The following is an 18084-nucleotide window of genomic DNA, read 5'->3' as shown; positions in this document are numbered from 1 at the left end:
GATATGAAATCTGAAAAAAAATGTAAAGCAATACTCATAAATACATACAAGGAGACCTCCTAAGCATTACTGATATTTACATCTGCGATAGCTATGACTTACCTCAAGTACAAGAGTCACATAATGATCCCAACTCACCAAACACAATTAATCGTAGAATGAGATCTTTGGAGGATTAGCCAATCTTACCCTTCAGGTTCCACACCTATATTACACTTTCATCTTAAAATAAAAAAGAAGGAATAATGAATAGCTTGGTGAACAGTTTTAATTGTTTAAAAAGATCTTTGTACATTTGGCAATATAAAAACATACAAGCAAATCTCAAAAAATAAATGTGCAAATACAGTGTATGTTTTAACATTGATTTCTTTTACTACGTATATATTTACAGATTAGAAAAAAAGCAAAGTTTGTAAAGCCATGGATACATCAGTAGGTACTACACAATACAATGCTAACATCACATAAATTCTACGGCCATTGCACATCACAGAGCAAGCACATCACACATCATACAACAATTACTACAAAGTCTAATGAATAAAAATAAATAAACATATAAATAACCTGTGGTGTTAATCAAACACTTCTCTTCCAATAAACATTCAATTATTTTCTGACAAAAAAATAGTGAATATAGTTGATAACTAATGTATAATTCATCGAAATTCCTAAAGTTGGGATCCCTGTTTTTTTAAATGCAAAGAAGAAATGAAATAATGAAAGCGTAAAACTAGGACAATACAAGCAAATAAAAATATATTTGTTGAAAAACTCAATGAAGAGGAATTCAAAATACTGTATAACAAGCGTACCAAGTTTGATAAAATCATAAAGCAGGAATGGAAAAATTAACATGAGAATGAAGTTGATTGAAGTACCGTAACTCATTTAGAAGTGAGATTTCAGACTTCAGGTACTGGAAATAATGGTGACTGGTAATACAAGAAGAAAATAATACATGAGGAGAGGAAGATTTAGAGCTAAAAGTACAACAAAGGGGTATTTATTAAGCCTAAAAGATTCTAAAAGCATTCAAATAAAAATAAAAGAATTTTAGAATGAAATCCTTTTTTTCCCTAAAATTTCAAAATCCTTTTTTTCCCTAACATTTCAATCTTTCAGAATTAAACTGCATTTTATAACACCTATTAAATTAATTAACTGTAGCCACTAAACCTGACAGATAATCAAGGGGACTGACTGTGTAAAATGTGTCAACATATGACAAGTATCAAGAACCCTAAAGTATAGTAAAGTAAAGTAAAGTAGTAAAACTATCTTAAAAGTTAACGGTAGTTTAAAATAGCTTATCGCTTAGGCTAAGCTGTGGTTTAATTATATACGATCCAAAAATAAATCAGCTAGATGCGTTATTTCTAGAGAGGTAGCTTAGCATATAATGATGTTCATAATGTAAGTGGTAAATAAGAAAATCTGATAAGTTGAGAGGCTACTGTACGCATTTAATCTATCTACTATGTCCTGCCTAAATATCATACTTAAAGAAATTCCCTAAAGTTTTCAACAATACATATGAGCTTGTAAGTGAAAAATGGATAACAACCTATCAACAAAGTGTAATTGTAACCTCAGGCATTAATAGTTTGATAACGGAAACCACACACTCATGTGCTCCTTATCTTGGAACTGCAAATATTCACATTATTGCCATAAAACGTGATTAAATATGTGACATAACTAACTAAAAGCACATCTAGAACTGCCAGTTGATAAGTGATCTATGAAAAATTAGTTATCCTAGAATAAAAATAATTTTTAGAAATCATATATTTACAAGAAACAAACAAATGACAGATTTTAAACTGATTTAATTTTAGAGCATCTGCATAGTATGTACTAAACAATACAAGAGGACTAATTTTGGACTATTATGAGCTGTCAAAACCCTAACAGAGTAATGTCAAATATATAAATTAAATAAATGGCTATAGTTGCAGTAAGAATATTTAGAAAAATAAGTATCACTTTTAGTGTTAATTATTTCAGAGGGATAAGATCACTAGTTTTATATAAATGGCAGTTCAAGTATATAAAATACTCTACAATGTGAAATGCCAACTTCAGCATACAAACAGTGAAACAAAATTAGTACCGATTTGATCAAAACACTGATAAGTATCTACAGCAGAAGTCAAGCAAAAGCAGTCTTAACGAGTTGTAGGACATGGAAACGAATCATTATCTACACACTATGCTTTTACATGTATCAGAAATAAAAATAAACCCATAGTGAGTTACTTAATGACAACTTTTTTGGACAAACATCAACCACTAAACATGGTCTGGAAGACCAATCTGAGTGAAACGGAAGAATTGATCGAGGAACTATCTTTCTCAAAAATGAGACACTGAGACACTCAGGTGCCTCTAATATGAATATGTCCTAGTCACTGAGAGGAATTCTCAGTATGAGAATCTGCATCCAGAGAATTAAAATGGAAAATTGACAGAGTACCTTTAAAAATATCTGAAGATCATATTTACTTTTTAAAAAGTGGGTCTTCTCTCTTATTATTTGACAGATCCTGAAAAATCCCAACAAATAGTGCTACTTAGTCCTGAGACTTTCCCTATCCAGTAAAATCCCATATAAAAAAAAATATTGTTAAATGAAAATGGAAAACGGAAAAAGGGAAAAACACGAGCTCTTAATCGAATAAAAGTATAAAAAAGATTAGAATAACCAATTACCCAGATAATTAATAAAAACTAAGACCCCCTCCTATGCACCTTCTACAATAACCTATACTCAATAATAGCCTAGAATATCACTTTTCCTTTATCAAAAGGGACAAAGATTAAATGACTGCTTATTTAGGAGGCTTTTCACGTGAAACCCCCTAATAATTTGGGTTACATGGAGCTGGAAATCGTATTAGTGATTTTGGAAGGTTTTAAAATACTTGTAGTTCGAGAAAAAATTCTATATAGGTAAGATGAAAATCTGCTTAGAAAAGCTACATGTCATAATGTTGGAAAACAAAATTTCTGAAATATGTTGCATCAGGTGTTTAGCCAATAAAAGCACATGCCAGTGTTGGGTGAATAACATTTCTTTTTGAAAGCAAGACATTCATGGGGAAGGGAAAAAACTGAAATATGTTGCATTGTCAGTAAGGAAAGGACCAGAAAAAATATTCATTGATCGTAATTCAGAAAGCCTTTACTATTAGGATACAGTCCAACTGTAAATTTGCAATTCAATGATTTAACTTTGCTCTAAGCATGTCAATCCTCTTCCTACTCTTAAAAGTTTCTTGAGTTCAGTCATTGTTATGTATTTTTATGGAGATAATGCTGTGTGCAATTTTTGGTGGTACTGTCCTATAATAGTTTGCAAAGTACCCTCTCTTAAGAGTACTTTAACCAGCTGTGCCATCTGATGGCACTTCTTATCTTCAAGACTTGACAACAAAATTTAATTTTTTAAAAATCACATCTTAAAATCTGAATAGTCATTAATCAAATACTAACTTTTGAAAAAGCATAAAATATTTTGGTCTAACTGGAAGGAAATAAAATGAAAAGATACAAGAGGTCCAGCAGTAAAGATTGGTTGTTTTATAGCCAGAAACACCTAAGACAGAAGCAGCAAGAGTAATTAAAGTTCATCTAATTATTTCCGATAAAATCACAGGTACAAAATCCTACATCCAAGTGTCATCAAAATAAAATCTAAAATCTTGAGTTATGCGTAATTGAAACACAATCAGAAAAACCCCAGAAGAATAATTTAGAAAAAAAAAAATTAAAGGCCAGAGTCCAAACACAAGATGGTCATCACGGTGTAAAAAAAGTCAAGTCAGGTCACTGTTGTTCTAGCAGTTGAGGTCCTGCGTAGTGTTGGTCGTCTTCTAAGAGGTCCTTCAAGACATTTTTGTCCCTTAGAGCTTCTGTTACACGGTCCAAGGGGAAGGATGGACTGTCTGTTGGGAGGAGAGACGTTACAAAGAATAGAGGAGCTAAATAAATATGAAGATGTAGCTACTTAAAATGCGCGTAGTCACGATCTACGATAACAGCATCTACATCATGCATGCAATGTGTGAGATGATTATTTCAAATGAAGTTAAGCAATGGGTGAAATATAACAAATAAAAATCTAATGCCCTAGAATTTGTAAAATCACAAAATTAAGTACTATCTCAAACAACAACAAAAATAACATTTATAAATACAATCACAAACAAAAATAAAATAAACTATAAATGCTACAACAAACATAAACAAAATAATAAAATCACAAACAAAAATAAAATAAACTATAAATGCTACAACAAACATAAACAAAATAATAAAGAAGTACTATCTAAAAATAAAAAAAACTGTCAACGTCAAACTGATAAAATAATTCACTACTGGAGTTGTTTGAAATATTTTTCAAAGGAGTTTGTCGTACCATGTGATGCCCTGCGCCCGCGGCTGAGAGAACCACTTCTGACGCACATCATGCCATACACGCGAATGCCAGGAACTTGGGCATACGTTGGCTGGTCGTGGTTAAGAGGGCCATCTGTGAAGCAAAATATAAGGTGTGATTTATCTTGCAGAAAAAGTCCTGTGATAAATGAAAGGTTTAAGGTTTAAATCAAAGGCAGCTCAGGAATGGCAGAGGCAAGGGACAGTGACGGTGCCCTAAGTAGCAGGGCAATGCCCTAGAGACTAACCATATGATAGGTGCCTTAGATCCCTCCACCCAAGCTATGATCAAGGAGGGCCATGCAATGGCTGCTGATGACTCAGCAGGTAGACCTATAGGCTCCCCCAAAATTCTCCACCCTTAGCTCAAATGGATGGTGAGGTTGCAGACACTTCAAGAAACTATCAAGCTTAAGCGGGACTCGAACGTCAGTCCAGCAAAATCGCCAGGCGGTGATGTTTGCAATAGGCTACCACAACCTTTAGAAAAGAGCAGTCCTGCATCGGTTGCATCTCCTTTTAAAGAATTTTCATTTATGTCATAAAAATGAAAATGGTGAAGAGATTCCCTACTTTGTGAAGAAAGCTATCACTTTCTACTATCATAAGACCATAAAACACACTCACGACAACTGTTGAGAATCTTCTTACATAGAAATGCTGTTAAAATGTTTATTGATGAATTGTTACCAAAGAAAAATGTAAAATTATTTAATTATTTCAGACTAAATTTAGACTGAAATAACAAATCATAACATGTTATTATCAATTTGTAGCGCTTTCAAAATTTTCATAATAAGCATTACGTTCTGAGACCAAGTAGTTAATAAATCTTAATAATAAACTTCGTTACTCAATTTCTTTATTTGAGAGAGAGAGAGAGAGAGAGAGAGAGAGAGAGAGAGAGAGAGAGAGAGAGACTTAAAAGGAGTTACAAGGATTTTGGATGTCTCAAAGACTTTTTAGTCCATCCGAGAGAGAGAGAGAGAGAGAGAGAGAGAGAGAGAGAGAGAGAGAGAGAGAGAGAGAGAGAGACTTAAAAGGAGTTACAAGGATTTTGGATGTCTCAAAGACTTTTTAGTCCATCCGAGAGAGAGAGAGAGAGAGAGAGAGAGAGAGAGAGAGAGACTTAAAAGGAGTTACAAGGATTTTGGATGTCTCAAAGACTTTTTAGTCCATCCGCAGAGACTCTATTTACTCTTTGGTAGAGCGATTTAGTTTAAGTATTTAGAGAGTTCTTATGATCTCATATAACTTAATCTTGAACTCGTTTACTGTGTTACTGTTTACTACCTCTGCTGGAAGTCTATTCCAAGTATTTTCTATTTTGAGTGTAAAAAAATTGCCACATTGAGTGGTGTTATATCCGTTACAGAGAGAGAGAGAGAGAGAGAGAGAGAGAGAGAGAGAGAGAGAGACACTATCTTGAGGCAAAAAAAAAAAAAAAAAAAAAAAAAAAAAAAAAAAAAAAAGCAGCAGCAGCAGCAGCAGGCCATCCTGACTACTTTCCTTCAAGGCCTCTAAGAAAAGGCAAATAAGATACTTCATAATCAATGTCCCTACCGAGCTGTGCAGAATCGGGACACTTGCAGATGACGAGGTAATGGGCCTTGCCAGTCCTGGTGTTCTGCAGGGCCAAAATGGACCAGTCTCTTGGCACACGGCACTCCCTGACACTCCAGACTGGTTCGCAAGTCTTGATTACGGTTATCGCCTGTGGGGATAGATGGAATATATGAGTGAAACTGAATAAGAAAGGTATTTTCATTTTGAAAGGATGTTATTATTTTGATTCTTAGAAAGTATTTATAAGACGGGGTTGCTTATATTAGTTATGACGACTTCAGAGAATGTTATGGGGGGGGGGGGGTTGCTTATAGGGCTAATGTGATGTCAGTGCATGTTTTTTTTTCTTGGTGGTCACTTATTTAAGTAACAAACGGACACAATTTTGCTTACATTATATTACACACACACACACACACACACATATATATATATATATATAAATATATATATATATATATATATATATATATATATATATATATATATATATATATATATATATATATATATATATACACACACACAAAACAACGACAAATACACCCGTTTCTAGTCCACTGCAGAATAAATGCGTCAGACACACACACACACACACACACACACACACACACACACATATATATATATATATATATATATATATATATATATATATATATATATATATATACATATATATATACTATATATATACATAAACATATATATATTAACAGATAATAGATGGGCATATAGAATTACAGAATTGGTCCTAGAGATTGCAAACGAAGCAGGGCAAGGAAGAGGAGACGATAGATTGACAAGCTATGAACATTCAAGGGTATAATCTGGCATAGCAAAACCATAAACAGATGCGATTGGAGGGGCATGTCTGAGGCCTTTGTCCTGCAATGGAAGAGCTCTACTTCACCTTTGAGGCAGATCCGCCCATCTTGAGCTCAATGGACCGCTGGTCGGAAGTGAGGGTGGAGACGCTGCAGGGGTCTGTGCCCTGGGGGCAGGCGCACAGAGGCTGCGTGAAGTTCAGGCGGACGTACACTGCGTTGCAAACCTGAAAAAGAAAGATCCTTAGTGACTTTTTCTTTTATCGTAGGATATCATCCAACATCCTATTTGAGTCTATAAATATATCAATATAAATTTCTATTAGGTATTGTCCATTAAATATTCAGACATATGCACGAACACCTATTGGTGTAGCCCCTCTCACCAGGGTATGACTACAACCTCTCCTCATACCCGAGGGATTGGGGAGAGATCAAGTAGATATACTTCTGGCAATGTCGCTGAGCGTGACAGGAAATTATATATATATATATATATATATATATATATATATATATATATATATATATATATATATATAATGTATATATATATATATATATATATAAATATATATATATATTTATGTATATATATAAATATATATATATATATATATATATATATATATATATATATATATATATATATATATATATCCTGACACATTGATCTTTACTACATGGAGGAAATTGTCCAGTGCACGTTCATATTGAGTGTTAATGTTAATATCAAAATAACCTAAATTTATTGGGTAAAAATATATTGTCATTAATAATCCCGAGTACTTATTTCAAACTATGCAAAAATAAGTTATTATTACCTTATTATCGGGTACTCATTGAATAATCATTAATTTTTCTGAATAACAAAATATAATAAAAATATAACATTGTATAGTAATTACCAAACGTACCCAGTAAGTCCTATACAGTGGCATGGTTTTACAATAATAAATCATTAGAACGATTAATAAATGCATTTTATAATATATATAAACTGTAAGTTTAATTGTCATTTAATTGTAATTCATCTTACTCCAAAATTTCATTTTAAAAACTATTTAAATTCAGGTGGAAAGTAGAATATTAACACCAAACTGTATGATTACAAAATCAATAGTAATGACAGTTCGAATCATCTTAATAATAATTTCAATAATAATAATAGTTTTAGTAATAATAATATTCACCCCATCTTGGATGTTCAATGGAAGGCCCAGAAAAAGGATAAGACTTTCAATCGCTCAGGGTTTTAATGGTCAACGGTCTATGTAGCTTGGCTAATAATAATAATAATAATAATAATAATAATAATAATAATAATAATAATAATAATAATAATAATAATAATAATATTAAAGTGATTAAATTTCCACCAAACAAAGAAATTAGCGCCAAGAAATATGTCATCTAAGTGGATACAGAAGAGCTTTGCTCAAGTATATGAAATAAAAAAAAATCGAAGAAAAATTTAATAAAAAAAAATTAATAATAATTGGAAGACGCAGGCCTACATGGCAGAGGACCATGATGCGTGAAGCCGGAGATGATAAATGGAGAAGTACTCAATCAAAAGCTCAAGATAAGAGAGGACTGGAGTAATCTAACAGAGGCCCTTTCCGTCAATAGGCGTATGGGGGAGATGGTGATGATGATTATTACTATTACAAAAACATATGAAAAGAAGCAACATAGCCAAATATAATCACTAACAAGCACAAGTCTAATATACAAGAAAATAGCCTGTAAATTATTCAGTGTTGACATGCATTAACCATATAATTGTAATCATTAACAAACACAAGTCCAATATACAACAAAATAGCCTGTAAATTATTCAGTGTTAACATGCATTAACCGTATAACTGTAATCATTAACAAACACAAGTCTAATAAACAACAAAATAGCCTGTAACCAATTCAGAGGTAACATCCACCAACCATATAACTGATTCAGGTGAGAATCAACATTACCTGTTGAGTAGCACATTCAGGCAGCTTGAACAGGTGTTGATTGTGAGGGTAGTAGTGGTAATGCAAGTCATCATCGTCCTGAAAATAAAAATAACTGATAAAATATACAGATTGGGAATTATTATGGAGACAAATGCAAAATTGAATGAGTTAAAAAATAAGATTTTATAATTCAGAAGATGATATGTAACAGAATTTACAGAGAAGCTGCAGAAACAATAACAATAAAGGTTTAAAAGCCGGTCATGAATGGCAGAGGCAAAGGACAGTGACACTGCCCTATCAAACAGGACAATGCCCTAGAGACTGACCATATATACATATGATCAGCGCCCAAACTCCCTCTCCACTCAAGCTAGGACCAAGGAGGACCAGTCAATGGCTGCTGATGACTCTGCAGATAAACCTATAGGCTTCCCCGAAACACCCTCATCCTTAGCTCACAAGGACGGTGAGGTTGCAGTGACCAAAGGAACTAACGAGTTTGAGCGGACTCAAACGCCAGTCAGGCGGTTACCAGTCAGGGACGTTACCACATCGGCCATCACATAATAATAATAATAATAATAATAATAATAATAATAATAACAAGTGAGCAAGTCCTGAACGCGGACATGGTCCTCGTAGAGGACATACCTCCGCCAAGGTGACCTAGAGCGCCATATGTCCTAGAATCATGAATTGATGTGACTTCGACCTTCACATGACCTTGACCTTCACGTGACCTTCAAGTGACCTTGACCTTCACGTGACCTTGACCTTCACATGACCTTGGCTTCAAGTGACCTTGATCTTCAAATGTACTTGACCTTCACGTGACCTTGACCTTCAGGTGACCTTGACCTTCACGTGACCTTGACCTTCACGTGACCTTGACCTTCAAGTGACCTGCTTGACTTTTGACCTTCAAGTGATCTTTGTTCATTTGCCACTGATACTTAATATGACATTGATATAATGCACCAATATGACCTTGACCTTTGACCTTTATAAATTTGAACATCACCCATGGGTTGCGCCTGGACTAGGACTTCCCTGTTGGCTTATGCAAAAGTCAGTGCTTTATTTCTGTCTCTTGATATGGCCACTTATGTCATAGTGACACCAGTGACCCCTGTGACCTTGACCTTGGGGTGACCTTGACCAAAATTTAATCAGTTCTTCCATACACATTGGGGAACTACTTGGCCAAGTTTGAAGTGATTCCGTGTAGAAATGTGGCCTCTACGTTGTCCACAGACAGACAGACAAACAGAGAAACAAACAAACAAACAAACAAACAAACCGAACCGAAAACATACCCTCCTGGCGGAGGTAATAATAATAATAATAACCAGAGTGACACTCAGTAGAGAGCATGCCTTCGCTACCACAAGCAGTCTTATTTTGCTCTTAACTCCAGTGCGTACTTTTACTTTGATATATTTTCTTCAAAATCTAAAGGATTTGTCCGTGGGTCATACCCCAACATGTCCACCAAGTTTCGTTTTAGTGGGTTTAGTAGCTTTTGCGTAATGTTCTTCACAAACAAAAAATTAACATTGGGATTATTTTCATAGTACTCTTGCGTACTTTGATGTACTTCATCCAAAATATTACAGATTCATCCTTGGGTCTTACCCAACATGACTACCAAGTTTGGTCAAAGTCAGTACAGTGGATTTTGAGTAAAGTTGCTTACAAGCCAAAAGACAGACAGGGGTGAATACATACCCTTCGCAAAATCTTCGATTTTGGCGACGGCAATAATAATATTAAGTTATAATAATAACAATAATAATAATAAAATAAATTAATAATAATAAAGATAATAAAATAATATCAATAATTATGATGATAATAATAAAAATAATAAGAACAATAAGAATAATTATCAATAGTAGTAGTAGAAGTAGTAGTAATAATAATAATAATAATAATAATAATAATAATAATAATAATGCTAATAACAATAATATTACTAATAATAATAATGATAATTATAACAATAACAAAATAATAATAATAATAATAATAATAATAATAATAATAATAATATTAATAATATAACATTAACAATAATAATAAAGATGATAATGAAAATAAAAATATAATAACAATAATAATAAGGATAATAACAATAATAATAATAATAATAATAATAATAATAATAATACTGCATTTAACATAATCTCGTTTTATAAGAAAAAAAAAAAAGACTTATTAACATTATCATAGCTATTGAGAACCAAGCCGACTTTTACAGCTTTAGTGGCCACATCACCGCTAGGTTCACTAACTGACCTCTCCCCAAAACGGTTGCCGTCTTTTCCATCGAGGTCACTTGTAGTAAAGACTGAAATAACGGCAGAATAATTATCATAAAAAAAAATGTTTCTTTCTATTTCGAAAGAGATTTACTGTGCTCACATTATCGACTCTGAAATGATCTATTATGCTTAAATTGGAGAGAGAGAGAGAGAGAGAGAGAGAGAGAGAGAGAGAGAGAGAGAGAGAGAGGAGAGAGAGAGAGAGAGGGTTAATTTTATCTTAAAAGGGAAATCTACTGAGAGAGAGAGAGAGAGAGAGAGAGAGAGAGAGAGAGAGAGAGACGTTATAACCAATCTTATGCGGGAAATCTACGGAGAGAGAGAGAGAGAGAGAGAGAGAGAGAGAGAGTTGCTGTTATACAATCTTATGCGGGAAATCTACGGGGAGAGAGAGAGAGAGAGAGAGAGAGAGAGAGTGGCTGTTATACAATCTTATGCGGGAAATCTACGGGGGAGAGAGAGAGAGGAGAGAGAGAGAGAGAGAGTGTGTTGCTGTTATACAATTTTATGCAGGAAATCTACTGTGTGAGAGAGAGAGAGAGAGAGAGAGAGAGAGAGAGAGGGTAAACCACAGGACAGAATATCCTACCACATCCATTCACAACAACAATGCAGGAGTCAAAGTTCTTCTCTAACGTCCTGTCATTAACCCAGCATGACCGTATTCCCTTCCGGTTGCTGTAATACAGAGTACTTTCGGGAATTTTCCCTTTCAACTGATAGTTTGTACAGACAGGAATATGAACTTTCTTTCATAGTCACTCTTAGACAGTATTCGTCCCACCTCAAGACTTCAGATGAGCTTTCTTTCTCCTCTCTATTATTATTATTATTATTATTATTATTATTATTATTATTATTATTATTATTATTATTATTATTATTTCAGCTAAGCAACAGCCCTAGTTGGGAAAAGCAAGATTCTATAAGTCCAAGGGCCCCAGCAGGGAAAAATAACCCAGTGAGGATAGGAAATAAGGATATGAATATGAGAAATAATTAACGATTAATAAAAATACTTCAAAAACAGTAACATCAAAACAGATATTTCATATATAAACTATAAAAAATATAAATTCTACTCGTTTCATTTTATCTTTAACCCTTTCAGTGCCAGAGGTGAATTCTACAAAACATCTGGGTAAGCAGCTCTTCTAGGAGGACACTCCAAAATCAAACCATTGTTCTCTAGTCTTGGGTAGTGCCACAACCTCTGTACCATGGTCCTCCACTGTCTTGGATTAGAGTTCTCTTGCTCAAGGGTACACTCGGGCACCTTGTTCTATCTGGTTTCTCTTCCTCATGTTTTGTTGAAGTTTTTATTGTTTATATAGGAAATATTTATTTTAATGTTGTTACTATTCTTAAAATATTTTATTTTTTCTTGTATCATTTTCTTCACTGGGCTATTTTCCCTGTTAGGGGACCCCTGGGCATATAGTATCCTTCTTTCCCAACTAGGGTTGTAGCTTAGCATTTAATAATAATAATAATAATAATAATAATAATAATAATAATAATAATAATAATAATAATAATAATAATAATAATAATAATGTAGCAAAATCTTTCAAGACCTCACACACCTTAAGTTTGTGGATATTTATTGAAAGGTCTCATTCCAATGAAGACCAACTTGGTATGGTTTGGGTGATTTTAAAAGATGTCACCAGTGGCAGTAAAAGGGTTAATTAAGATTTGATACATTTAAAAATGTCTATGAGTCGCCTAGTTTCACTTTCCGTATAGATTCTATCATTACTGTATTCTCATAAACTTGCTCTCAAGTAACTTTTATACTATTTCTTTTTATCCCCCACCATACATACATATACATACGTACACATCAAAAACTTTTGAACCTTACTAAAGTCTTAGAACATAAAATAGTTACAACTCAAAGAGCTATGAAGAGAATAATGATGGGAATAACACTAGGAGACAGAAAAAGAGCAATATGGATATGAAAGCAAACTAAAGTAAAGGATATTCTAACAACCTGTAAGAAAAAGAAATGGACATGGGCACAATATATAATGAGAATGACAGGCAAAAGATGGACATTATGAATAAGATAATGGGTCACTAGAGATTACGAAAGAAGCAGGGGAAGGAAGAGAGGACGATGAATTGACGAACTAAGAAAATTTGCGGGTTCACCCCTGGCATACAGGACTCAGTTAGAACTGGCGTAAAAAGACCAGAATCAGACGTGTGTAGAATGACATGTTTAAAGGTTTTAAAAGCCGCTCATGGATGGCAAAGGCAAGGGACAATGACATTGCCCTATCAAGCTGGACAATGCCATAGCGACTGATCATATATACACATGATCAGCGCCCAAGCCCCCACTCCATCCAAACTAGGGACAAGGAGGGCAAGGCGGATGACTGCTGATGACTCAGCAGATAGACATATATGATTCCCCAAATCCTCATCACTAGCTCACAAGGATGGCGAGGTTGCAGGGACCAAAAGAACTATCGAGTTTGAGCGGGACTCGAAACCCCAGTCTGGCGTTCACCAATCAGGGACGTTACCACATCAGCTACCACAACATATCTTTGTCCTGCAATGGACTAGTTGCGGCTGATGATGACGATGATAATGATAATTATATATATATATATATATATATATACATATATTATATATATGTATGTATATATAAATATATATATACACGTACACACACACACACACACATATATATATATATATATATATAATATATATATATATATATATGTGTGTACGTGTATATATATATTTATATATACATATATATATATATATATATGTATATATAATATATATATATATATATCGATATATATATATATATAGTATAATACAGGCCATCTCTAATACCTGATCTAATAATGAACCTAGGAATGAATCGAACTAGCAAAGAGAAAAGGCCATTGGACAAACGGTGTTATCACCATAATCATTATCATTATTATTATTATTATTATTATTATTATTATTACCAGCTAAGCTAGAACCCTAGTTGGGGGAGCAATATATTCATCCAGAACAAAACGTCTTCACGGTTTCAATGACAATCTGAATGACAGGCGATGAGGCGATGGATAATCTACCATGTGACAATGAACATCTCACAACTGTACACTTTGACACTCTTTCTAACTCAAGGGCGGAATATCTAGAGTCCAAACCCTGGCTGATTTTGTTAAGTCTTACTGTGTCTAGGTCAGCGGAACTGGGGCGGAGTCTCTCGTGTTTTATGACTGAATAAAGTGCGGCACAGCAGGTGTCTGAGAGAGAGAGAGAGAGAGAGAGAGAGAGAGAGAGTTATTCGATTTTAAGCAGGGAATCTACTGAGAGAGAGAGAGAGAGAGAGAGAGAGAGGAGAGAGAGTGTTATTCGATTTTAGGCAGGAGGAATTCTACTGAGAGAGAGAGAGAGAGAGAGAGAGAGAGAGAGAGAGAGTGTTTCATTCAATTTTCAGCAAGAAATCTACTGTGTGTGAGAGATGAGAGAGAGAGAGAGAGAGAGAGAGAGAGAGAGAGATAGTTTCATTCGATTTTAAGCAAGAAATCTACTGACATTTGCGGAAATTTCTTTTGAAGATCTTTATATTATTATAAACATTCAACACTCGGTTCATACATTCAATCCTTTCACGTATTTCAGTATTATTTTATATCTGCTTCGATTGGCTCGGGGTTTGGCTGCTTTAAAACTTTATCAAAGAGTGTATAGATTAAAGACAGACAAACACGTATAACCGTAGTTGGGACATAATCTAAAGTTTAACCGTAGTTGTGACATAATCTAAAAAAAAAATATTCAATTTTATTTAATTTTTCTTATTTCCTTTTCTCACTGGGCTGTTTTCCCTGTTGCATTTCGATCTAGGGTCATTGCTTAGCAAATAATAATAATAATAATAATAATAATAATAATTAATAATAATAATATACTTACAGATAAACGGTGTAAATTAAAAAAAACAAAAATAAATTCCTGGTTAAATCTATGATTGATTGATTTTTAAGGAAAAGTATGAATAAAATTACATTGTTATTCTTATAAACTAATCTACTTAAAAACTCGTTAGAGTGCAACGATATTTTTCTTTATATGGGGTGAAACAAGCTATTATTTTCTTCTGATTACAGAAAAAAAAAGATCAAATTACTCATATTTTTCCGAGTGAAGAACCAAAGAACGAAGTCAAGTTCAACCCAGAATACAAAAATAGAGACTACAATTATATTAATGGTAAAAATGTTTTGCTAAACCACACTACAGAGCATCTTAAACATCTAGAGGAAACCCAACAGTCTGTTCTGTTTCTCACGAGATGTTATTGGAATCACACGGAAGAAACCCATCAATTGAAAACACATCAAACGGTACACGACGTTCTTGAGAGGCCGTTGATGAAAGCCCAAACGGACATGTTACAAGCAATAACGTTATAAGACAATAACGAAGGGGGTCTTCTTATTGGCCACAATACGTAACATTCTTCTCCTCCTCTTGAGAGCACAATTGCAGGGGCCAAGTTCTTCTCCTGCTGCTCTCGGATGCAATCAAGCAACTGGTGAGATAGAGAAAGATCACAGATGGTTAGCGAAGAATGCGGTCTTTGGGGGGATGACCAGCATCGCTAAGCAGGGAAGGATTATATAAGAAAGGCAGGAGGAGATGGCAAAATGAAAAAGGAGGAAAGGGGGGGGGGGTGAGAACGATGAAAGGGGGTAAAAGGAAGAGGAGTATGAGAGAAAAAAGATGGTGAATGAAAAGATTCTGAGGTGAAAAAGTAAATATAACAAAATTTAGATTAATATGTATATAGTATATATATATATATATATAGAGAGAGAGAGAGAGAGATGAGAGAGAGAGAGAGAGAGAGAGAGAATATGATTTCTCCGAGTATCAAATAAACAGATGCACATTTATCACTTAATCCCAATCAATATGGAAAAAAAATATCCACCATAACAACTAACAACATTAATATCAATAGACAGAATTGCAAGATACGGCTGCAATATCGTAAACATTTACTGGTTCTACAAAGAGAACGACATAACATAGACGGAAGAACAATATAACAATATTTTTATCTTCCTCCTCCCCCCAAAAAAAAACTTCTCATTGATTTCTTGTTCACCGAGATTCGGTGAGAACATCTTTGAGATTGATCACAAAAAAAAAAAAAAATAACAGTATGAAAGCAACTTAATCAAAAATAACAGTTCACGTAACTAAAAAAAAAAAAAAAAATGATCGCTCCAGGTACGCTAATAACAATAATGCTTTTAGTGTTAACAACACACATTCACACACATACTGTATGTATATATAATATATATATATATGTAGTATATATATATGTGTATATATATATATATATACACACACATACATATATATATTATATATATATATACACATATATATATATGTGTGTGTGTGTGTGTTGGTGTGTGTGTATGTGTAAGAACATTATGCACATACACTCACACACACACACACACACATATATATATATATATATGTGTGTGTATATATATATATCTATATACACATATATATATGTATATATATGTGTATATATTATATTATATATATATAATAATAATAATAATAATAATAATAATAAAAAATATGCCATTTCCCTAGACTACTTAAGGGGTACCGTCAATCACACACATTTAAGATCTCAATATAGATAGTCAATAAATATGTATTATTTGAGTCATTAAATATGTATTAGTTGAAACCAAATACGATTAACCTATATTAGAAACTAATTCTAAACACATCTCCATTGTGTAAGTGCGAGAGAGAGAGAGAGAGAGAGAGAGAGAGAGAGAGAGAGAGAGAATAATATCTACAATTTCACTAGAAAAAATAAAATAAAAGACCTTATAAAATCTGCCACTTTTGTTACATACATTTTACTATTAATATAGCAAACAGCTGCATTATCATCATCATCATGATTCATAATTTTTGGTGAAATACAAGGGAATGATTCAGACCTTTTTCAAAACCTCGATCTATCCTGGAATTGGAAAAAGCTTCATTTTGTGCACCCGCTACGAGAAGTTGAGAATTAAAAAGTTATGTTCAATAAACGACCAAGATAGTAAATATGTGTTACCTATACCTATTGCTATCACTATTAATATCTATATTCTATACAGAGAACAATGTTCAAGAGGCTGCTCAGTCATTATTATTATTATTATTATTATTATTATTATTATTATTATTATTATTATTATTATTATTATTAATACTAGCTAAGCTGCAACCCTAGTATGAAAAGCAGGATACTATAAGCCCAAGAGCTCCAACAGGAAAAAATATATCAATGAGGAAAGAAAATAAATATATAAATTACACGAGAAGTAATGACCAATTAAAATAAAACAGGAAACTGAAACATGAAACAAGTTTAACATACATAATTGTGGAGCAGGTAGATCTGAGAAGCACGATTGAATGACATCACAACAAATTGGAAATACATAATCATGAACGAAATTCCTTCTCGTTATCAGCAAAAAAGAAAAAAGAAATTCCTTTCGTTATCAGCAAAAAAGAAAAAAGAAATTCCTTTCGTTATCAGCAAAAAAGAAAAAAAGAAATTCCTTTCGTTATCAGCAAAACAGAAAAAAAAAATAATCATGAAAAAATCCGATTCCTTATCAAATAAAAAATCATGAAAAATATCCCTTTCGTTACTAGTAAAAAATATATAATATGAAAAAAAATCCTTTCGTTATCCGCAAAAAAATTAAAAATCACAACAAAAATTCCTTTCGTTAACAATAACTAATAAAATCATGAAAAAAGTGCTAAGATTACACATACAAGTTCTTTCCGTTATCCTAAAAAAAAAAAAAAAAAAAAAAAAAAAACAGAAACCCAAGAAAAACAACAGTAAAATGGTTCGCAAACTGACCCAT

The 18084-nt window shown here is 33.2% G+C and overlaps 1 protein-coding gene across 1 annotated transcript; it reads right to left on the bottom strand.

The window, feature by feature from the left end:
* Positions 1-260: 260 nt before the first annotated feature.
* dsx-c73A (doublesex cognate 73A) lies at positions 261-8897 on the bottom strand. Its single transcript, XM_068362104.1, has 5 exons — positions 8817-8897; positions 6926-7066; positions 6010-6160; positions 4427-4540; positions 261-3953 (listed from the first exon to the last, which is right to left on the bottom strand). The coding sequence occupies exons 2-5, from the start codon at positions 6944-6946 to the stop codon at positions 3835-3837; spliced, it is 405 nt and encodes a 134-aa protein (XP_068218205.1). The 5' UTR covers positions 6947-7066; positions 8817-8897; the 3' UTR covers positions 261-3834.
* Positions 8898-18084: the final 9187 nt, after the last annotated feature.

The sequence above is a fragment of the Palaemon carinicauda genome, chromosome 38, assembly GCF_036898095.1.
Source record: "Palaemon carinicauda isolate YSFRI2023 chromosome 38, ASM3689809v2, whole genome shotgun sequence".
NCBI classification, from domain to species: Eukaryota; Metazoa; Arthropoda; class Malacostraca; order Decapoda; family Palaemonidae; genus Palaemon; species Palaemon carinicauda.
This window is presented reverse-complemented; position numbering and strand designations above follow the sequence as displayed.